This window comes from Chelonia mydas, chromosome 4 (genome assembly GCF_015237465.2).
Source record: "Chelonia mydas isolate rCheMyd1 chromosome 4, rCheMyd1.pri.v2, whole genome shotgun sequence".
Classification (NCBI taxonomy): domain Eukaryota; kingdom Metazoa; phylum Chordata; order Testudines; family Cheloniidae; genus Chelonia; species Chelonia mydas.
In genome coordinates, this window is record NC_057852.1 from 124,775,675 (window position 1) to 124,799,624 (window position 23,950).

At 38.4% G+C, this 23,950-nt stretch overlaps 1 protein-coding gene across 15 annotated transcripts in view; it reads left to right on the plus strand.

Annotated features, from left to right (window-relative positions):
* Positions 1–23,950, plus strand: part of FAM53A (family with sequence similarity 53 member A) — a 100,217-nt gene that overhangs the window by 32,696 nt on the left and 43,571 nt on the right. For all 15 annotated transcript variants that reach the window (XM_043544830.1, XM_037898244.2, XM_043544832.1 and 12 more), the window contains 3 exons: positions 895–1,143; positions 11,979–12,033; positions 14,925–15,727. In XM_043544830.1, coding sequence (XP_043400765.1) covers positions 1,066–1,143; positions 11,979–12,033; positions 14,925–15,727 — 936 coding nt within the window. In that variant the 5' untranslated portion in view covers positions 895–1,065. The remainder of the gene's footprint in view (positions 1–894; positions 1,144–11,978; positions 12,034–14,924; positions 15,728–23,950) is intronic.

The window sequence follows — 23,950 nt, forward strand, 5'->3', positions numbered from 1 at the left end:
ATGATGGGGGTGGCTTTGATGGTAAGAAGGTAGCTAATGATCTTTGAAAAAGTGATGAAAGAGAGGTTACTTTCTGGGCAATGGTGATAGTAGAGATAGCAAAACTAAAGGTAGGTAAGGGATGACCAGGGCACAGCAGTGAGCTTACTGTTGGTTTCTCTTTATTGCTCACCAAGGAAATGTTCTCCAATTTAAAATTTGTTTTTATAATGCACGTTTACCTTTCCAGTCAGCTTTGTTTTATAATGCTAAGATCCAATTTTAGCTAAAGATCAGTAATTATAATAGTTAAATATACATTTTTATAAGCATTATTGGTCGATATACACATCTACCTAGAAATATAGGAAAGCAGAAAATATATTAAAAAAAAAAAAAAAAATCCCCTCTACCGCTGTTCTGTTTATATAAAAATCTTTCAGCTAGATTTGCCTCTTTGGGAAACATAATATCCATTATGTTGAATAGCCTGAAGATCTTTCCTGTTTTATGAAACAAGATTCTACATTTGTTTGTCCTTCCTCTTATATAAACTTGCTTTTCTACACACCTGTCACTAATTTTGCTTTAGTGATTTTTTTTCATGTATTTTTTGATGTATAGAATGTCTTGTGGGAAGAGAGGAAAAAAGGGCTGACGAGCAAAATTACTGAGATGTGACTTCCGCCTTTGTGGTGGTAATTGTCAGCGATCAGTATAACTCCAGTAGGAGCCATACTTTGTGAAATGAGACCTGTAATCTGTGAGGCAGAGGGAAAAAATGCAAGATAAATTTGGGGGCACTAACATCTTTGGCTATATGTGAAAGGTCCTTACGTATAAATCCAGTTATTGTAAAGAATTTAATGGGTACAAAGCTGACTCCCCCCTCACCCCCCTTCTCTAACTTTACAGAGAAGCAGACATGATACCCTGAAGGCCTTTGGATATAAACTCTGGCAGTAAGATGGAAGCATAAATCTTGAGATTTAGAACGGAACCAGAAATGGCTCACGAATACTGAAACAGGACACAGAGGAGCCTCCAACACTTCCCAGTGTGAGCAGTGGCAAAGGGACAACTACCATGGTAACACTAATAACGGAAAAGCTGCAGAACCAGAGCTTGGATGATCTGACGTGTAAAACATACAATATTCACCTGGTAAGGATATGCCAAACTACTGTATAAGCTTGTTGAAGTAGCAGGTAGCAAAGAAGCAACTTTCATAAAATACACACCAAAACCAAGAATGGAGAATTAAATTAAATTATGGATTTATGTTGGGACAACGGGTGAGAGTTCCTAAATGTAGGAGGGGAGTGAAACTTAAGTGTTTGGGGTTCAGGTGCTCAGATAGTAATGTTTGAACTTCAGTCATATAAAAGTGAAATTCTTTCAGCCAAAATCAATGTATTTATAAAAAGAGAAAAGGCTTTCTTCTGTGGTGATTGATACTATTTGTCAGGTAAGCGTTTTACAGGCATTAACTACCATACTCCCAGTGCTGTGGAGTCAGTGATTACCATGCTGAAAACATTTGCTAGCAGTTACTGTTATGAGATCTTTATTTTACACAGGGGGGAAGAGGAGGACTGGTATTTGATACTGTCGTCCACTTACAGTGAGCAAGTGTTTTGGTTTTTTTTTTTTTAAATGGTGACCCCTGTGTATTCATAACTGTATCTACTGTGTACAAGGGAGAAACAGACACATTACCTGGTCCAAGGTTACAGATGGAGAGGAACTTTGGGTTAATGACTCCTATTCTAATGTTCAGATCACTATACCTTTCATGCTTAAGTAGACCAGGGAATGGGAAAGAGTAGAGTATAAGTAGCTTTTCTACCATTTAATTTGAATGGCATGGATGCTATTGCTTGATCATCTAGCTATGTATTAAAATACGTAATTACTGCTTTTTTTGTGGTGAAAAAGGGAGAATTGCTTTGTCGTACACGGTTTCACGGGCAGCTGTAATTCTGTCGTTTCCTAACATTTGAATGCTTGACTTTATCACCTTAAGGTTCTCTTAATATATGTGTTTTTTGTGTGTAATTTGCTTGAGGTTAGAGGGAACCAAGGATGGGTAAGTATTGCATTGTAGATCAGGAGAATCTTATTTTTTGAATTTCTGTAAAAGTTTGCCACTTAAATTTTGTTAGCTCTCTGAATAAATGAGGCATTCTCAAGTAATATGAATACTAGTTAGAAGGCATGGATATGTGCTTATGATGGGCCTTGAGAAGATATGGTGAAATGCTAGAATGTTTTGTCTGCAAAGATAGTAGATGCTTTCCTGACAGCAGATTGCAGCCTTCATTTATTCACCTAGTTCTACTGCAGGAATTATAAAGCAGCAAACTTTAAAAAAAAAAAAAAAAAAAAAAAAAAAGTGCAGAACACACAGCTTTGTGTTGAATAATGGTATGTCCTTTGAGTGGGGGCAATCTGCTACACCCTTTCACTTTTAGCACATTGGTTTGACTCCTTGGCTAGTAGCTATCATTTGATGATGCTTTGCTCTGTGAGAAATAAAATTCTAGAGGGCGATTGCCATGGACAATTTCATCAGAAACACTAAGGGTTGCATGAGTTAGGAGTCTGAGCTAGCTTTACACTTACTAGTAAAAAGAAAAGGAGTACTTGTGGCACCTTAGAGATTAACAAATTTATTTGAGCATAAGCATAAATTTGTTACTCTCTAAGGTGCCACAAGTACTCCTTTTCTTTTTGCGGATACAGACTAACACGGCTGCTACTCTGAAAATTACTAGTGTACTCACTGGAGATTTAGGGGTACGGATATACTTGTGGGGTTGAGTAGAGAAACATACTCTGTTTCAAGGGCTGTATCTGGTCTGTGGATAACAGTGCTGTGAATCTAGCACCGTTCACAAGCCTTGTATATTAGGTAATGGTGGAGCTCTTTGTAGAGGGATCATTTAACAAGTTTGAAGTCGGGGAAATGGGGAGGATGAACTAGGGTTATAGTAATCATGGCTATTCAGTTTTGGCACTTAGACATCTTGATGGTTCCCCTAAGCAAAACTTGGTTTTGTAAATCAGCTTATGCCTTGCAGGTGATGAAACAGAAACAAGCTGCTTCCAGCCACACTAGGGAGGGTGAGGGGGAAGAGATGAGCTCTGCAAAGACAGGGGCCAAGTTATCCCTGCCCCCTCTCCTATAAGCACTTCCCGTCCCTTCCCTCCCACAAGGCTGCTGCTGGCCATGTTCAGGTGTGAACCCTGGCAGAAATCGTGGAGAGGACATGTGACCCTGGGTAGCCTTGTGACTTGTAGCCTCTGGAAGATGTGGCGTCAGGTACCAGGAGAGGCGGGTCTGTCCCAGGGGCCCAGCTAGGCATGTAGGGTGGAGAGCACCGGGCAGGGAGAGTTGGGTCGGTTGGTCACCCCCAAGTAAGAGCAGTGTACAGGAGTGTGTGTGTTACTTTTTCCCGTGTGTGTGTGGGGGGGGGGGGGTTCACCTGTGTGAACCTTAAAGATAAGGTAAATAAAAAGAATCCAACTATGCAGTATTTCTTTTTAACAGGGGCTCAGTCACTTGATGTTAGTTTGAATGTTTGTACTGTATAGTTCTGATTGATTGCAGTTGAACTCGCTTGAATGAGTAATTTTACCAGGTGTTCCATATTCAGCATAAGGAAATACGGTCGCCCTACTTATAAGCAACCACTTTTATTCACTTAGTATGTTTTACTGTATCTGAAAAAGGTGCTGATCAGCTTCACCCATTATGGGCCCAATGTATCCCTGCTAGATTTTAATAGACAAGAGAGACTAATCTGCAGGTGGTATCTTGACCCTCTGCCAGTATATCTAGAACCTCCAGTGAACAACACTGGCCAAGATGTACATTGAAAATATTAAAGGTTTGACCCATTTCCACCTTCGCAGGTCTCCCTTCCACCTGAAACTTCTCTACTCCATTGAGATTGGTAGTTGTCCGTTTCCTTGAAGCAACTTTATCCTTTAGAAATGTTCAGATGACCTTTTTTTTTTTTTAAGGTGCTCTGTTTGAATTTTTTTTCTGTAATGTGACATTGTAAATAAGAAGCAGGCAGCATTAGCTCCTGTAAATGTAAAGAAACTTGTTTGTCTTAGCAATTGGCTGAACAAGAATAGGACTTAATTGACTTGTAGGCTCTAAAGTTTTACATTTTATTTCTGAGTGCAGTTAAGTTAAAAAAAATCTACATTTTTAAATTGCACTTTCATGATAGAGATTGCACTACAGTAATTGAAGTGAATTGAAAAATACTTTTTTTACAGTGCAAATATTTGTAATAATGTGAGCACTGTACCTTTGTGTATGTGTTTGTAATTGAAATACATATATTTGAAAATGTAGAAAAAGATCCAAAAATATTTATAATAAATTTAACTTGGTATTCTATTACTCTTTAACAGTGCAATTAAAGATATGATTAATCACAACTAATTTTTTAAATCTAATTAATTTGTTTTGCGTTAATCGCTTGAGTTAACTGCAATTAATTCACATCCCTAATTAAATAAAAAAAAAAGTATTTAGTAGTATGTATTTGCTACCAAGTTTGAAAGAAAGTCAAACCATTGAACTGGTGGAAGTCACTGGCTTAAGCATCTATCACCAGAAATTGAAGTGCTAACCTAGTTTGACAGCAGTTACCTGTTCTGCAGGTGCAGAAGAATATTTTCTTCATTTCAGTTCATTCAACTAGTTCAGGTCAAAGACTAGTTCATCCCAAATTAAGAAACCAATTGGGAATCGAAAAAGCGGGAAAACTTTGTTTTTTCCCTTTTCAATCTGCAAAAAAACTAGGTGTGAAAAGATGAGATCTACTAGTTCAAAAATCTTGAACATAGTGGCGAGAAATAATCAGTTCATGAACTACAGGTAATACGTCCTTTAATAAATCAGCTAGCTTTAAATGAAAAACATATTTAATAAACTTTCTTATGTATCCAGCTATTTAAGATGCTTCATTTAGCTAAAAATATTATAATGCTGCTCTTGTGCATGTTAATTCAATTTCCATCCAAAAGGGTTTGACACAAATCACAAGTAAAAAATGAATCATCATATAATAGGTGCCCAGGCTCCCTATACAGTCCTAACGTATCATTCACCATTTTCAAACATCGTATTAAAAAAAAAAGTAAGCTAAACATCAGAATAAATTGCTTAAATAAACCATAGCAATACAAAATGTATCCTCTTGGTTACCAAAAAAATCACCAAATTTAGAGTAAAATGTTATTTGTTCTAAATCAACATGTTTTAATGGTTACCAACCAGTAAAAATCAACCTTTCTTTAGACAAATAGCAAAAAAGTGCAAATGTAAAACAGTTAAATTGAATTAAATCAAGGTTTCCTGCTTGTCAATTTAAAACAAGATTTAAAATCTGTGATTTGAATCACCTGTGACATTCTACCACGATCTTGCCTCTTCCTGCCAGTGTCCTTTTTCATTGAGGTCTTAAATTAGAAATGGAAAGGGCTTTTTTTCCTCTGAAGTAGACTAGAGCCTTTTTGAATTTCAGTATGACACTGACACAAATATATATAAATATATAATATAATTCAGGCTGTGTACAAGAGAACAAGGTAAATCATTCTGTCTAAATTTCTTTGTTTCTTCAGTGGACCTCACTCTTCTGGGTCATGTTAAGGCACATTTGGCTAGAGGAGTTCCCTTCAAGGGGTCTTGGAGGACAACGACATGACTTGTCTATATAGTTCAGTGGTCTCCAAACTTTTTTGATCGCGCACCCCTATCAGTAAAAAAAAAATTTTGAGCATGCACCCCCAATATATGTATATTTATGTATAAATTATATACATGTACTACTGTAATATATTATGTAAATTATAAAACATACACAAAACATAGAAATTAAACTGAGATAAAGATAAAATTTTTTTAAAATTTTTATTTTATATATTAATGGTACAAAACCTTTTTGCTCTCACTAAAAACAAATATTAGTGAGAGCAATGTGATTGAATATGCTTTATTATTTTTGAAAATCTTGGTTTAACACTTTGTGATACAGCGGGCACTCAGGGTGGGGTCTGGGAGGGAGTTAGGGTGTGGGAGGAGGCTCAGGGCTGGGGCAGGCAGGAGGTACAGAGCACTTACTTGGGGCAGCTCCTGTTTGGTGCAGATTGTGTGCAGGTTGCTCTGCGCAGCGCAGCACCACCCCCATGGCCATGATTCTGGGAGCTGCCCCCTCCCCCAACGGCAGGCAGGGCCACCCGGAACGCAGGGGCTTCAGGGCCCTGGGCTAAGGGGGCACCGGGGCCTGGCCTGCAGCTCTAAAGCCCCTTTCGGAATGCAGCCCTGCGTGCACGAGCCGGAGGACTCAGGAGGAATAGGGGCAGCCGCGCAGCCAGCGGCCGGAGAGAAGCGGTGCTTTCCCCTTCAAAGCGCCGCTTCTCTCCGGCCGGCTTTGAAGGGGAAAGTGCCGCTTCTTTGCGGCTGCTGGCTGCACAGCTGACCCTGCTCCTCCACGGGCCAGAGGACTCAGGGCCGCGCTCCCCTTCCCCACCCCTTCGGCTGTGCTCCTCCTGCCGTGCCGCCCCTTTGCTCTGGCGGTGCTGCTCCTGCTGCGCCCCCAATCCGATCATCTTGCGCACCCCACTTTGGAGACCACTGATGTAGTTTTAGTAAGTGCTATGGCTTGGACTTGGAGTTCCATCATGAATCTTTGTTTATCCTATCTGGGTGCTACAAGAACCTGTTTCTGGGACACCAAAACCGATAATTAGTGTTTATTGTTTGACTGCTTACCAGAGTATGAGAGAGAGAAAATTTCTCAGTAATGACAGATAATCTCAGATCAGGATGGCTTCTCCTCTGAGAGAAGGAATTCTGTAAAGGCTTTCTTGATGATGAAGAACCTAGAAAGATAGTTTGAGTGCTGTGGGTACCAAGAGACTATTTCTGAAGACTGATCGTTTTCAGTAGGTGGCTCTAGGGCACTAACATAACAGACAAGAGTTGCTCCTCCTGATTATGTACTACATACAGTACCAATTTACAGATGGGAAAGAAAGTTCTGTTATCATGCTCAGCATATCCACTCTTCTGGAGAGTAGAAGACTGATAGGACAAAACAAGCAGTAGGAACAGAAGAAAGGAAAGGGGGGGAGGGGAAAAGAAAAATAAGAGGCAGATGGGATTGAGAGAGCTGCCAGAGCTGACTTCTGAAAATAGCATAGACAGATGAAGCAACATCTGTCTAGTGTTACTTGCAGATGAAGAAAGAAGCCCATGTAGCAGTCTTGTGGAGGTCACCATGAAAAGTTATGCTCTTCCTGTGCCACCACCAAGACCATTGTGTAGTAGTGTTAATAGTCCAATAGTGCTGGTCATAGTTGCTTTAAGTATTTCTTTTTGGGGGGAGGGGGCATGTAAAACAAATAGTGCATTTGACTTGCAAAATTGATGCTCTTCTGGAAAAGGTGATAGATATTTCATTAGTCATGACATTCTGGCCACTTAATTTTTGGAACTAATATTCTGAAATATTCTGGTTCAGAGACACCGACTGATATGCATACAGAAATAGTTTTCAATGCCCAACACTTCTAAAAATAAGGTCACATGTTTCAAGAGGACTTTGGGCCTGCTGGGTATGAAGAATTGGATCCTGAGGTAGGAGATTACTGGTGAGTGGAATACTCAAGAGAAGACTAGATAGCTCTTCCGATAGCTGGGGAGACTATGGATTTAAGGGCCAAAAGCAGAGCTAGTATTATTGATGTCTTATTGTCTCGCCCTTTTGTCTTTTAGGAAGAGGAAGCCATAAAACCAGGGACCATGCTAGAGAGTCAGAAAGGCGGGCTCTGCGATCTTTATATCTGGAGCTATAAATTAGACTAGATGATTTCTGGCTGTTATGAAAGTATATCTACAGAACGTGCTGAAAATATACTGCAATCCCCTTAGGTTGAGGGTATGGCTAGTGAGCTTTGTAAACTTTTTCCTTGAGCAGATGTGGCTGACATACAGAATAAGTTTATCCAAGCTGGTAAGAATAGTCAGAGGTTTTATCTGCTGGTACTGCTGCTTTTGATCTGATGGTTCTCATGTTGGGGCTGCCTTTTTTTGTAATGACTTTTTTCATGGAAGTGAGCTTTGGTATGCAAAGGAAGGAAGGAAATGCTGAATAGTAATACCTATGACTTCAAGTTTTAGGATATTGACACATAACCAAGGTAGAAGGCTTTTAAATAAGCCAGTACTACTTAGGCTAGTTTGTATAGAAAAATTTGCAATGGAAGAGTCTCCTGGACCCAACCACCAGTAGAAAGATTTGAAGGCTAGATTTGGGAGAAGGCTTAATTAAACATCCCTTGATACATTGACAGTGCGTGGGCACTTGAAGGCTCATACAGTAAAGATCTTATCATGGTGGTATCTTAGTGCATGCACGAAGGACCCAATGATTTCTTCTCCCTTTCCTAGATGGTATGTTGACTTTTTTTTGAGAGAGAGAGAGAATTATTGAACCTTGGTCTGCAAAGAATGAGTAATCATTACTGTTACAGTAATTACTAATGCAAGTAATTTATGTAAAAAGGTAATTTTACCTGTGATTTGTGTTGTCTGAAGTGAATGCCTGTAAAGAATCAGTCTAACCATTTTCCCCCATCTATGAAGAGTTGTTTGCAGTGGAGAGAAAGAAAGGACTGATGGAGGTAGCTATGACTATTAGACAGGGCCTCTGACCTGTATTGTACTGTGTAAGAATGATTACCATGTTCTCCAGACATTTGTATTAGATGTTTTTTTCCAACTCTTAATTACGTTGTAACTGCTAAAGATCTAACAGACTGTAAGATTGCTTGGTTTACAATTAGTTAGAACATGAAGCTGATCAAATAACTGGACTACAAATAGGGTCACCAGATGTCCTGATTTTATAGGAACAGTCCTGATTTCTGGGTCTTTTTCTTATATAGGCTCCTATAAACCTCCCCACCCCGTCCCGATTTTTCACACTTGCTGTCTGGTCACTCTAACTGCAAATATTTTAAAAAATAAATGTATTCTTACCAGATCTCTCTGGAAGCATCTGGGCATTCAGTTAATGATGGCCCACGCAAGAAATTTGGGATCAATTCTGTGATTTGCTATTGGTTTTTTTGGCCCTTTTAAATATGTGGTCCAAATTTGAGCCCTTAGTCCAACTGATCCAGGTTTTTTGGGTTTCTTAATGAGTCCTTTTTTTAAAAAGGCTATTTAAAGATTTACTTATCTCTCAGTCCTTTACTTTTTTTTGTGGTTGAAGATGTACAGTTTTCTAAGACTTAAGTATTCTTGTTTCCATGTTTTAATAGTTTGAATTTCCATAGCATTGTGATTCACAAAATATAATTTTGTAATCTGCCCTAAAATGCAAATACTGTACTCATATAAATCGAAGGAACGTTCTACTGACTTGTCATTTTTCAAGGGATGGTTTGGGACACAGGTTTTGCCATTTCTCCAAATGGGACCTTAAATTGTTTCTAGTTTTCCAGTAGGATTCTAGTCAATCCCAGTGCAAGGCATACAGATAATACTGTTTCCAGTTTAAAGCAAAAGACAAGGTATAATTGAAGCTGATGGAAATTCATGAAGTATACCTTGGTTTTCATTATATAATATGACACAAACTGTGTGTATGTACACCCTCCTCCCTCGAGCTATGGTTTTCCCCAAAACTTGGTTCTGTAATTTTCTCTAGCACACAGTTGTCAGTTATAAGTATACTTGAAATGCCTATGGTAATCTGAATTTGGAGGGGAGGGGAGATCTTTAAATAACCTATTTAAAAGTCTTTTTAAATTTGTCACATTGTCACTCTGTCCACACTTGCTCCTCAAAACAATAATAGTGTGAGTTTCTATCTCAAATTAAAGGAGTACTTGTGGCACCTTAGAGACTAACCAATTTATTTGAGCATAAGCTTTCGTGAGCTACAGCTCACTTCATCGGATGCATCCGATGAAGTGAGCTGTAGCTCACGAAAGCTTATGCTCAAATAAATTGGTTAGTCTCTAAGGTGCCACAAGTACTCCTTTTCTTTTTGCAAATACAGACTAACACGGCTGTTACTCTGAAACCTATCTCAAATTAGTAGATAGAACAGAAGAGTGCCTCACTCCTAGTTTAGCACAAACGATTATATTACATATTAATAAAGTTATAGACTATGTAACTGGGAAAATTCAGTTTTACAAGATGAACACGAATGAATAAATGTTCCTTACCAGTCTCAAGATTAAAACTTCGAAACCTAAATTAGTCCTGGTATCCTAAGACTCTTGCTGTTTCTGGAAAAAGATTGTGCTTTATTAAGTAGCTAGTTGCAAATGCATCTGCAGATATAGAAAATATAGGATAAAAAGCATAGACAAAAGTCTATAAGACATGCAGACATTTTTGTGTGGTAGGTAGTGGGGTAGGATTTTTTTAAAGAAAGCAAGCTGTCCTTTCACTACTCAGTATCTTAGTTGTGAATTTGAAGTTCAAGGTTTTAAAGCTGCCAGCTGCACTTTGTGGCAAACAGCAAAAATGCTCCATTGCCCAAGGATGTTTACTTAAAACTGAACTTGTATCTGGAAGGAAGTCTCTGAACAATACTATCTTTTTTTGGCTTAATACTGAGAGCGAGGTCCAAAAAAAGCTTTTTTTAAAGAGGGCATGTTTTTAAAATGATCAGTCCTTCCTCCCCATCCCCAGAAAAACTCTACAACAATCTGAGTGTTATTAATTTGCCTTTTAGTTATTAGGAGGCTCGATATCAAGCTACACTACATATCTGAGACAAATCTAGTAACTTTTCCATCTAAATTTATGATAACTGGGAGGAAAAACATTGAGGCCTTGTTTACACTATTGGGGTAAGTCAACCTAAGTTACGATACTCTAGCTACGTGAATAACATAACCGGAGTTGATGTAGCTTAGGTCGACTTACCGCAGTGTCTTCATTGCGCTGCATTGATGGGAGACGCTCTCCAGTCAACTTACATTACTCCTCTCGCAGAGCCGGAGTACCAGAGTCGACCGGAGAGCATTCTGCCATCGATTTAGCGAGTCTTCACTTTGCATCGATAGCAGCAGCATCAATCTCCCCGGTAGTGAAGACAAGCTGAGTATACAAACTCTCCTTACTACGCAGTAGACTTGTTTCTAAGGACTTTATAGAATGCACATATAGTAACCATACCTAGAAGTTACATTAACATGATGTATCTGATCAATTTTTGCAATGATTTGTATGAAAAACTGAAGCTATTCTTTGGCAACCATTCAATTTTATTGTCAAAAGTCTACTTTTTAAAGGGCAAAATCCACAGAAGATCTGCTAAAAGATCAGTAAAACATAGCAAAACACACTCTTAAAGGGCAACAAATATTTTTTCCCTATAAATATCATATGTTTATCCAGTCCTTAGTTATGTATTAATTGAGTCTAAATTTGTGTTCACCTAAAAGACTAGAATGGCTTTAGTAAAGCTGTTCAGGTATGCTGAATTTTCAATACCATAGGAGCACAAAAATTCAGACAACAGCTTCTTAAATTTCAATTTCCTGCTGTTTTGTTTAATAATTTTTAGGTGTGGATCCAAAGCTCTCTATTCTTTTTTTGGGAGTTAGGAATAGATTCATTCAACTTTAGAATTACTTTATTTGGTTCATATTTCAACCCAGAAAATACTTGAAAGCTTTTTGAAAGATATTTTGGATTCTGATATAGCACTGTACCAAAAATTGAAAACGTAGTTTTTTTTTTTAATTACCAGTAACTTAGACTAGAGTTTTTTAAGACTCCCAACCAGAAACATGGTCATTCCATTAATTATTCCCAGTTTCGCTATATATCTGTATCTATATTATTTTTAAATATTTTAAATTTTCCTTAAGGCTTATGCTCACTGCCTTTCACACCATGTGTAGTTGTATGGTGTTGAAATTTTTTTTCTGATTAATTTCAGTACTCATCTGAGAAGCTGAACAAAAGTGGCAGCTTGTTCCCTTTCGAAATCAATGGTAAGTTTTTTTTGTTTTTGTTTTTTGTTTTTCCCCCTGAAATCGTAGCCGTATTTTTACTGAGGTAATTGGTATAGTAAGCAGCCTTCTACTGAAATAAGGTGGAGGGGGTTGGAGCATGCTCTTATACAGCCTCCTGGCTTATGAGGGTCTTGGAACAATACTGGGAATCACGGGTTGTTAATTTTTGTACTTGTGATCTGCTTTGCATAGTAACACCCCTTGTTACATGTTTGTTCAATATCTGTTGTGATGTACAAATGCAGAGAAACTACCGTTTTGTCCTGTCAAGGCTTTCTCTTCAGGCTTTCTTCATAGCAGAAAACCACACCTTTAACTTCTTTACACATCTTCATATAAAAATAGGGCTTTGCAATATAGAATAAACCATAAATTCGCTCTCAAATACCTGTTAACGTGATGCAAACAATCAAAGTTAATGTCCAGTGTCATTTGATGTAGGAAAACCTGCATGTTTTGTGTGTGTGTGTGTGGTGTTTTTGTCCTGGGATATCTGGTTACTGTTCTATGTTTCTTCATTCTTACTGCCATGTTGTGGGGTTTTTTTTACATCTTTGACTTATTGATGATGGGAAAAGTTGAAATTTTACATCTGCTTAATTTCTTTATAAGGGGTGGTACATTTCATTTACTCAGTAGGATTGTCTCCTGAGACACTGATCTTTGTTTCTTTGAGGTTCTCAAGGGGACAGCAGTCACACAATCTTACAACAGCATCATACAAACAACACTAGTCTCAGCACACTTACTGTAAAATCATCAGTGACTTTGAGCAGTTTTCTGGGGTTTTTTTTTGTTTGTTGTTTTTTTTAACGTGAACCAGACTTTTTAAGAGATCTTAAAACTAGATGCTAACAAAATTTGCATTACAGTAGTGTCTCGAAGTCCCAGGCAGGATCAGGGCCTCACTGTATTAGGTGCTTTATTCACACTGAATTAAGGATGGTTCCTGCCCAGAAGAGCTTACAGTTTAATTAAGGCAAAACACATATGACTGCACCCATCTGAAAGACTGGAGGAAGGAGGACAAAGGAATTCTAATATATATTTGCATAGGCCAGCTGTCTGGACTTGTAGCTACTTGGGTTTGCAACCCTCAAAGCATTTAACAAATCAACTTTCGCCTGTTGGTACTTTATTTAAAAAAAAAAAAAAAAAAGCTGCAGTGGAAATATAAAACCTTTCATACTGGGTAAAACCAATGGTCTATCTAGCCCAGTATCCTGTCTCCCAACAGGGGCCAGTATATCAGCTTCAGGGGGAGCATATAGAATAGGGCAGTGGGAGTGATCCATCCCATCTTCCCTTCCAGTCTTCTGGCAGTCCGAGGTTTAGAGTCACCTGTGAACATGGGTTTGCATTCCTGACCATCTTCAAGATCCATATATAAAATATTATTAATCAGTGAACCTAGAAGAATTTTTACCTCCAGCTTTAAAAGTAGTACTGTGCTCTAATATACTTTAGTGTGATGAAGTTTTTATCTTCATTACTTCTTATTACAGGCTTTAAAAACTTACTTGGGAAAGACCTTTGGGTGTCCCAAAACTTTTAATTCATCCTCTATTACCACACCCCCAGGATGAGTGAAATTTACTTGGCTAATTGGTTTAAATTAGCAAATTTTCTAGCCAAGCATGAAGAGCTGTTAACTGGCCAGCAGGACAATGATATGCCTTTCAATTTGCAAATCCTAGGCCTCTGTTGTAGTTCCTCTTGTGCTTCGCTCTATAATGTAGGGGAACAGCTGTAAAATGTGCAAAATGTTCTCAAAGAAAAGCTTCACAAAAGAGTGAGGCTTGGCTGGCAGACTTTTTTTTTCCCTCCAACCCAGCATTGCCACTTCAGATCATAAGTTGTACACTGTGGGCTGTCTGTATTCACAGTAAAATTTGTATAAGGTTTTAAAAAAGTGTAAAATAAGGGGAATGGTGGCCTTTAACTTAGGGCTTTCAGAGGCTTTGTGTCATGATATGAGTGGGAGGGACAAATGTTCCAGTATCCAAAAAACAATCTTAACTAACAGTTCCTAAAATAAGATTTCTCAATATTTTATTTTTAAAGCTTTTAGTCACATTATAAAGAATGAACACACATCACATAAGCCTTGGATTTCCATAATGTGGTGTCTTGAAAGAAAAAACACTACAAACCTATAACTATTTGGCTTTACGTATGCAGTATATCTCCATTATGGAGAAAAACAAAATTATCAGTGGTCCCTATAGGCTTAAAATGCTCATACTTATCTGCTAGATTTTAATTGGTGTTAAGCAAAAAAGCCCTCCAACCTGCTGGATTTTTCACAAGATTTGTTGAACCAACTCAACCCTATTTATGGTGGTTCAGTGCTACTGGTCTCAATGGCAATATATTTTTTGTAGACTGTGGAGCAGCAGGTAAATTTGCCACTAATGCTTATTAATATCAACATTCTATTGTGCAAGTTTTTTACGTACAAAATGGTGTGCTGTGCTTTCTAAATGATTTAGAGCTAATCTATCAATAGCTCTTAATGTGCAAAAGTAATTCACATTTTCACAGTAGCTATACTGAAGTACAAAGGTTGGGTATTAGGATATAGAGTTGTAATGTTACTTCAGGAAGACTTCAACAGAATTTGTGCATGCTGTTTTTTTGTGTTTGTTTTACTCTGAAATCCCAGAGTTCTCCCATAGTAATCTTCCCCTTCAAAACTAGCTCATGTTAGAGGGTTGGGTTTTGGTGAAGATGCGGAGTTAAGTGTCACCTTCACAGCTAAGAGAACTAGGACTTCCAACTTATTCGTTTTTACCCAAATAATATCTCTATTAATGTAAGCTAACTGTGTCCTATTTTTTTTTCTGTTCCCTTACATTTTTCTTCTTTAGAAGAGAGCCCTTGGAAAGCTTTAAATGGGGGTTGTCCAGTCCAAGCTGACGCGACCAAAAATTCAGCTTACCCTTTCCCAGTGTGCCCATTCAGTAGAGGCACAGCTAACAACGTGAGTCTGCAATGGCAGCAGGAATCTTCCAGCACATCTATGGTGTCAGGATGGATAAGTGAACTAAACCTTAATGAAAACTCGGGGCAGCCATTGGCTCCGCCTACCAAACGACACTGCAGGTCACTCTCTGAGCCAGATGAATTGGCTCGCTGTCGGTCACCATGGAAACCCGGCAGTTCAAAAGTCTGGACTCCTGTATCAAAGAGACGATGCAACAGCGGTGGCAGTGCCACCTTGCAGCGCTGCAACAGTCATGGGAGTGCAAACTTACAGAGAAGCACAAGTATCAGCTTGCCACAAAACGTTCTGTCCTTAAATAATGTCTTCACTATCACCAGCTTCAATACGTCTCCAGTACCCCGACCTTCCTCTGCGAGCAGCGGCTTTGTGGACAGTAGTGAGGGAAGCACAAGTTCAAGTATCCGTTGGAATTCTGGAGGACCTTGTGACTTTAACCCTAGGCGTCGCCTCTCCCTCTCACAGGAGCACATCACCGAGACTGGAAACCTCTTGCCTTCAGCCAACAGCACTCCCACCTCCACACCAGAGCTCAGCCGGCGTCAGGGCTTGCTGAGATGCCGCTCACAGCCTTGTGTCCTGAATGAAAAGAAAAGCCGGCTAAAGCGCAGACGGGAGGAGGATGTACGGTGGAATCGTCCATCTTTAGACTTTTTTAAAATGACACGGGTGAGATTTTACTTTCTTCAGTAGAGTGTAGAAATGAATTGTTGCATGCAGGCTATTCTTAGAAAATAGTTGGCTAAATCAAACTCTTCTGTGGGTGTAAAAGTCCAATAAATTGGCGTGCTAATATTGGCTTTTGTAATTCCAGCAATACAACTAGGCTTCTGCCACTCGCTAAGTTCATGCCTTGTAGCTACCTATAACTCTCTACTACTAGGACCCAGCTTGTGCACTGCAGCCTGTTTCTACATACTGTACAAAGGGCTGCATAAAAACACTTTTACAGGGTTGGAGCAGAAAAAAAACTTTGGGCTTGCTTCTGAAATGCCACAGCAACTTCAGGGAGGAAGTGGAGGGAAAAGTAGTCAAGTAAGTCTGTTCCCATGAGATGGGATTAGGTGCAGTAATAAAACATTCTGTTGTGATGCAAATATGTTCTGCTTTAAGTTATCCCTTGAGGCTCTAATACCTCTGTAAGTCAAAGAAAAAATGAGTCAGAACATATATTGGCCGATTACAACAGCATAGATAAATGTGCATCAACAAAACCTGTAGTTGAATGCAATTAAAGAAACTGCTAATAAAGAGACAACAGTGGAAACAGATGTATCCTCATAGGGCTTCTCCAAACATTGTCCCACAGTACTAGAAAAATGCATTCCTTAAACCAGCTGTGCAAAATTCTATTTCCCTACTCAACTGGGTGTGAGAATTTTCTTTGAATGAGTAACCATTTTTTTTCATTATCTGCATAATCGTGAGCTGGGGGAAGTGTAGACATTGTACATGGGTTAACATTTCCATAACTAGGCAGTGCTGATGTAGATTTAAGCATGTGCTGCAGTTAAAAATAGAATCCCATTGTTTGGTGCCCATGGAAGCAATATCAAGTACTATCACTTGGGCCATAGAGAGAAATCTGGCATTGTGGTGTCATCATAGGTCAGCATCATCCACACCCTTTAACACATCTTCCATAACTTCATTGGCACCAGCATTGGAGAGATTCATGTAACCTGCCTTCCTCTTCAAAGGAAGGCTATCCTAATGATAGCCTGGTGAGGGAGACAGTCTAAAAGGATGATAATGAAAGATAAAATGAGGAATATTGTGTTTGATGTTAGTGTAAGAACTACCTAATCTTTTAAAGGAACAAGTTGAATGGAGTGGGACCCTGGAAATCTGTGGTTATTGGTGAATTTTAGATGAGGACATAGGGAAGTTCTGGTAAAGTGCTGTGGGATGAACTTTTAACTGTTGGATGTCTTTCAACTGGACTGATTCTTATCTTTATTGTATTATGGTAAGCAAAATTAATTTGGGAGATCAAATATGAAATAGGCAAACTTTCTTGGTTTCAGAAAGGTAGTATTTGTTCCCAGAGTGTCTGAGCCCAGATTAACCTCTATGATCAGTGAGAAATAAAAGAACAATTAGGTAACTTTAGGAACTGTAGCAGGAGTAGGATACCAAGATGTGAATAAAATTGACTCCACCTCTTCCTTTAGCAGACAATAAGTCTTAGTCTTCTGAAACTGGTGTTTCCTGGGATGATCTGACCATTGGTCGGATGGGTAGTTTTAGTTTTACTACTGTTTTGTTCATAAGAATCATAAAATCATATTATGAATTTTATATGGGTGGGGAAGGAGAGTTGCAGTTATGTGATCGTAGCCCATTTAAAAGGTATGTAGTGTGTGAACCTTAATGAAAGTAAACACTATTTAAAAAAAAATATTCCAAGGGTCGTCATTAAATTTCTCGTTTACCAAGTGAATTTTTTCAGCAAACCTTCGTTAACTATAATGTCAACATCTTAAGCTAGCCCTTTTATTTATCCCCCCAGATAAATTGAAGATTCTCTTTGATAAGATCTTAACTAATATATTTTTGTATTATGTGAGTCAGTGCTCTTCTTTTGATATTGATTTTATTGGTTCTCTGTCATGTGAAGTAGTTTTGAAAAATTTTAGTTAAAATCTATACAGAACATGGATTTGAAATGAGATCATGGGCCTTGATCCTGCAGCATGTGCCAGGCAGTATCTATGCAAGGCTTGATGCAGGATTGGAGCCAAGAAATGTTCTTTGTTGAACTCTCTCAATGATTACAAGTCTTTTTCTGGCTTTTAAGGGCTCCTTATTCACAAAATATCAATAGATTGTGAGATCAGCAGTGTTTTTATTAATTTTAACTTCATCTAAAATATGCAGTTAGGCTTATTGCAAGTGAGTCTTGATTAATCAGTCCTCTAAGATCTTCCTGTGCTAACAATTGGCAGAAGTCTAAAACAGATTATGGAATTAGCTTTATTTACCAAAAAAGGCTCACTGTAAATTAATTCTAACTCATTAAAATACAATTTATTTCATTCCTCTAATAGGCTGTAGGATTTGGGGGAAATTATTTGCAAAAAGCTTCATTTTGGGTAGTTTTTGATTTGCCAGAAGGGGCAATCTTGGTTTTAGTCAAAGGTTGCCCAGTTTCTCATACTAGTCTATAATAAAGTCTGTCAAACTAAAAACTAAGCACCTGCTTAAATTGTCTAAAATAAGAATATTTCAGAAACTGAAGCCAATTTGCATTTTTACTATTAGTGGTTTGGTTAACTTTGTCCACTATTGATTTATTTCTAATTTTTGAATGACTATTTTTTAGCATATAATATTCACATACATATGTGGTGTAACAGTCTTTTGGAGGGAAGAAACCCTGAGAAATGTGTGCTTTAATTTATTGAAACTTTTTATGGTATAGCGTATGAAGGTCTATTTTCTGCTAGTACAGTTTCTGCACCCTTACATAGGGTTAACACTATTGCACTATCCCTGCAAATTAAACCACTTGTTTGTTTGCTGTAAATACACAAGAATCTATAATTGTACAAAAGCCAGGACTGCTCCACCACTGCATTTTAAGCATAAAAATTTGAGCAAAGACCTACATAATCTAGCCTCCAAGCCTCTACAAAAAGAAAAGGAATACTTGTGGCACCTTTAGAGACTAACAAATTTATTTGAGCATAAGCTTTCGTGAGCTACAGCTCACTTCATCGGATGCATTCAGCCTCTACAGTTCTCATTTTCTCCCACTCCCCCACCTCTTACTTGATGCTCCTTCTTGTATCTCTTCTCCTGCACCCTGTTAATGTCTTTATTCTTGCTGTTCCTTGTACTTAGAAGTCTCCACTTCCTGTCCACCACCAACAGTCATATTTTTTTTCCCTCCCTCCCATAGTCCTTCAAAATCTAATCAGAATTCTATCTCCATTCATTGGAAGAACTGTTGTCCTGTGTCTCATCTACCTTAAACCATAAGCCTTTCAGGGGAGGAAATGTGCCTAGCTCTGAAAGTGATGTGTAGACTTAATGCTATATATAAATATAATCTTCTAACTAGTATTAAAAAAAAAAGTAGGATGTAGAGTGTAGATTCAGTCTTCCTTCTTTGTTCATGAAGGAAATACACATAATCATAACGATAAAGTAACCCTTCAGCTTTCCCCTATGAAGACAGCGCAGAAGTAATTGAAAACAGTCATAGTGATGGGTACAAAATAAAATGGTCATTTTCTGACCATAATCCTAACTAACTAAATAATCCCCAAAAAGAAAAGGAGTACTTGTGGCACCTTAGAGACTAACCAATTTATTTGAGCAAAGCTTATGCTCAAATTGGTTAGTCTCTAAGGTGCCACAAGTACTCCTTTTCTTTTTGTGAATACAGACTAACACGGCTGTTACTCTGAAACCTAAATAATCCCCATAACCTTTCAAAAAGGGCATGTTTTCAGATGTGCTTAAAGTTTGAGAGTAATAGCAAGCTCAATGTGGGAATGAGTTCCACGCCCTGAGGGCATGCACAGCAAAGAGTTAGTAGACTTCAGGTGAAATGACGCAATCTTTGCAGGATGTTTAAATTGGAACAGCTGTAGTTGAGTTAGATTCCAAGGCCAGAAGGCACCTTTGTGATCATCTAGTCTGTCCTCCTTTGTATAACAAAGGCCACAACTTCCCGAAAATAGTTTGTAGAGCATCTTTTAGAAAAACGTCCAATCTTGATATGAAACCTTCCAGTGATGGAGAATCTACCATGACCATTGGTAAATAGTTCTAATGGTTAATTAAAATATTAAAAATATGCATTATTTCCAGTCTGAATTTGTCTAGCTTCACCTTCCAGCCATTGGATTATGTTATACCTTTCTCTGCTAGATTGAAGAGCCCATTATCAAATATTTGTTTCCCCATGTAATAAAGTCACCCTTACTTGTCTCTTCAAGTTGGATTCAAGGAGCTCAATCTATTTGTCACAATAAGGCATGTCTTTTAACCCTTTAGTCATTCTTGTCTCGTCTCTGAACTTTCTCCAGTTTATCAACATCTCTTTTGAATTATGAGAACCAGAACGGGACACAGTATTCTTGCAGCAGTTGTGCTGGTGCTTGTAGCGAGGCATAAGCTGGGCTCCTCTGGTTTCTGCCCCTGCTTCCCTTTCAAATCAGTCAGGGACTTCTCAGGTTGTTGCAAACACCGTGCTCTTTATTTACAGCTGTTTCTCACCACCACCTTATTATCTATGTATAGCCAAACTTTGCCAGCAGCAGGCCTGGCCAGCAGCAGACTTGAGGGCCCCACCCTCTCTGTGCCTGGCCTTTCTCTTCCCCACTTCTCCCTCCTCTGGCTTCCTTCCTGCCAGCCTTTATAGCCCCTGGCTAATTAGGTTGGCAGCTGTTTCTCCTTGCCAGGTAAGCCCAGGGCTCTTCAACCAGCCCCAATCCATCCCCCTTGATTTGGGGCTGATTAAGCCCTCCTTACTCAGCACCCTGTCACAGTGCTGAATACAAAGGTAAAGTAACCTCTCTACTGCTACATAAGATTCCCTTGTTTTATGCATCCAAGAATTACATTAGTCCTTTCAGCCACAGCATCACACTGCAAGCTCATATGCAAATGAATCCACCACCTTCCCCATATTTTTTTTTTTTTGTCACTGCTTCCTTGGAAAAAGTCTTAAGTATGGCCTGCATTCTTTGTTCCTAGATGTATGTTTATATATAGTTGTATTAAAACACACATTATTTGCTTGTGCCCATCCTACCCAGTGATTCAGATTGCTTTGTATCTGTGATCTGTCCTTTTCATTATTTACCAGTTCCCCAATTTTTTGTGTCATCTGCAACTTTCTCAGTGGTTTTGTTTTCTTCCAGGTCATTAACAAAATGTTAAATAGTGTACGGCCAAGAACCGATCCCTGCAGGGCCCAAATTAAAACAAACCCACTCAATGACAATTCCCCATTTATAACTACATTTTGAGACTTATCAGTTGGCCAATTTTTAATCCATTTAACGCGGATCATGTTAATTTTATATTGCTCTAGCTTTATAATCAAAATGTCATGCAGTACCAAGTCAAACACCTTACAGAAGTCTTAAGTATATTACGTCAGCACTATTTCTCAGCCAATCTTGTAATCTCATTTTTAAAAGATCAAGTTAGATGAGAAGATCTAGTTTCTGTAAACCCATGTTGATTTTTGTTAATTGTATTGCCCTCTGTTAATTCTTTATTAATTGAATCCTTATCTTGCTTGGGATTAATGTCAGGCTGCCAGGCCTATAATTACCTGGGTCATCCTGTTTAGCCTTTTTAAATATTGTCAAAATATTAGCTTTCTTCCAGTCTTCTGAAACTTCTCCAGTGTTCCAAGACTTAATGAAAATTAACATGAATGATCTAGTGAGCTCTTCAGCCAGCTCTTCCAAGATCTTTCAGCCAAGATTTTTAGATAATGTCTGACTTTAGTGGCTGTTGGTTAACATCCTCCTGAGATACTAGTGGAATAGGAAAAAGTGTTATGATATCGTTACATTTGTTTTTTCCAAATACAGAACAAATATTTATTGAACACTCGTGCCTTTTCTGCATTATTTCTATTGATAATTCTACCATTTCCATCTAGTAATGGACCAATACCACTGTTAAGGGGTTTTTTTTTGTTTGTTTGTTTTTTTGTTCCTAATATCTTCTTGTCCTCAGTTCTGCTGGCCATATATTTCTCTTTGTGCTCCTTTGATTCCATTGTCAGTTTTCTACAATTCCTACCATCAACTTCTCCTTTCTTCCATTTGTTAATATATTTTTTATTTTTATATCTTCCTTCACTTTGTCTCTAAACGAGGTCATTTTTTTAACCAATATGGCCTTCTTTCTCCATTGGAAGATTGTGGCTTTTGATAGCTCTAATAGTGTTCTTAAACCATTCTTAGTTGTCATTCACACTTTTTCCTGATTTTAAATTTTCTCCCAGCTAATTTGGCTCATAATTGTTTTCACCTTTTTGAAATTGCCCCTTTCAAAGAACTGTGTGTGTGTACTGGTCTGGACTTTATTCTGTTTCCACATTATAAACGCGATCATGTCATGATTACTTGTACCTACAGTATCATTAATTTTTAGTTCTGCAATTATTTCCTCTTTATCTGTCAATACAAGGTCTAATATAAAATCCCCCCATGTTGATTGCAGCACTTTTTGAGTTAGGAAATTGTCATCTATAATATTTAGGAAATCCAAGGATATTTTAGTATTGGCAACCTGAGACCTTGAGCATATCACTCTAATTACAATTCCCCAAGATCACACAGCTTTTTTTTTTTCTTTCTACATGTTATAAATAGGTGCATAAGGAGCTAGTAATCTTGTTCCACAGTGTGATTTGGTGCTCTGTAGCAGACACCAGTACCCCATATTGCGCTTTATTGATTAAGATGTTTATCCATAAGCATTCAAGATAATTTTCTTCCGAGTTATCAGTGACTTGGAAACAGGTAATGCTATTTTTGACAGTGTGTCACTCCCCTTTTGCCACCTGATCCTTCATAAATAGATTATAACCATTGATGTCAAGGTTCCAGTCATGCGAATCATCAGACCAGGTTTCAGTAATACTAACTAGACCACATTTATGCTGCTAAATGAGCAATCCAGTTTCTATGGTCTGTTATGCAGGTGCCTAGCACTGGTGTATATTCAATTCTTTTTACGTCCTTTGGTTCCTTGATTAATTGGGTTCTCAGAATTCCAGTTTTGTTAGTTGAGATCTCGTATCTTTCTTCCTTTTTACCGTCCTCTTTGTTAGAGTAACACCCTCCTGACTACTCTAGCTAGCTTGTCCCCAAGGAGATTGGTTTTCCTTCTACTCCGATGGAGGCCTTCCAAACTATACAGCCGCTTCTCTCCACAGAAGATCCACTGCTGGGATTGTATGTATTGTGAATAAAAGCTATATACACATAACTGCATTTTTGCCTGTTTTTACCCGAGGTGGGAATCCTTGCTGAGCTGCAAGGGGATTGCTTAGTGACTTCAGTATAACATGATGTGTTATACTGCATATGCACCACCAGACAAGTTTTGATATCTGTGGTGGGCACTGAAGAAGGGCACACTGTCTGAACAGTTATGCACAATGATGGACAGCCCAGACCTCCTGGACAAAGAAGGGGGCAATACTTAAAATATTGGCAAAAATAAATACTGGTACTTGAATTGATTCAAGTTGCCATGTTAGGATAGTGGCATTATCATGAGCTAAACTGCATTTCTGCATTGTGGTGAGGATTCCTGGTCCCATTAGCTGCTGCAAGAAAAAAGTCATCCTGCTCATTTGATGTGTCTGTGTCTCTTTCTGTTTCTCCTTTGGGCTGTTGCTATCCTGCAGACCTTCTAATCTCCACAGGTTCCCTGCATGCATTTCCCTGTTTGACAGAGAGGCTAGTAGTAAATGATAAGTATTGATGATGCCTATACCTGTAATGGATGCTGTTCTCCACTGGCTTGCCAAGTTTCCCCACCCCCAGATGGGGGTTGTCAGATTTTTTTTTTTTAGATGCTGCATTTCATGTAGAACAACCTACGGTCAATTGATTAGTAAGGTAGCCTCTTTGGCAAAAGTAGAATTAAAAATAAAATCTTATGCATAGTCAGATCTAAATCTATTTAAAGGTCCCAGTGTTAAAGCCCTGATAGGTGAGTTAGCGTGAGCTGAAAAATGCTAGACAAAGTCCTAAAAAATTTCCAACACTAGTCATTTAAAGAAGAAAAAATTTGGCTGATGGAACTTTCCCAGAGATTGAATGCCTGATTCAGCTGAAAAACACAGCCTATTGATTCACTGAAAAATACCTACATGGTGTACTTAAACATTTACGTCTTAGATGG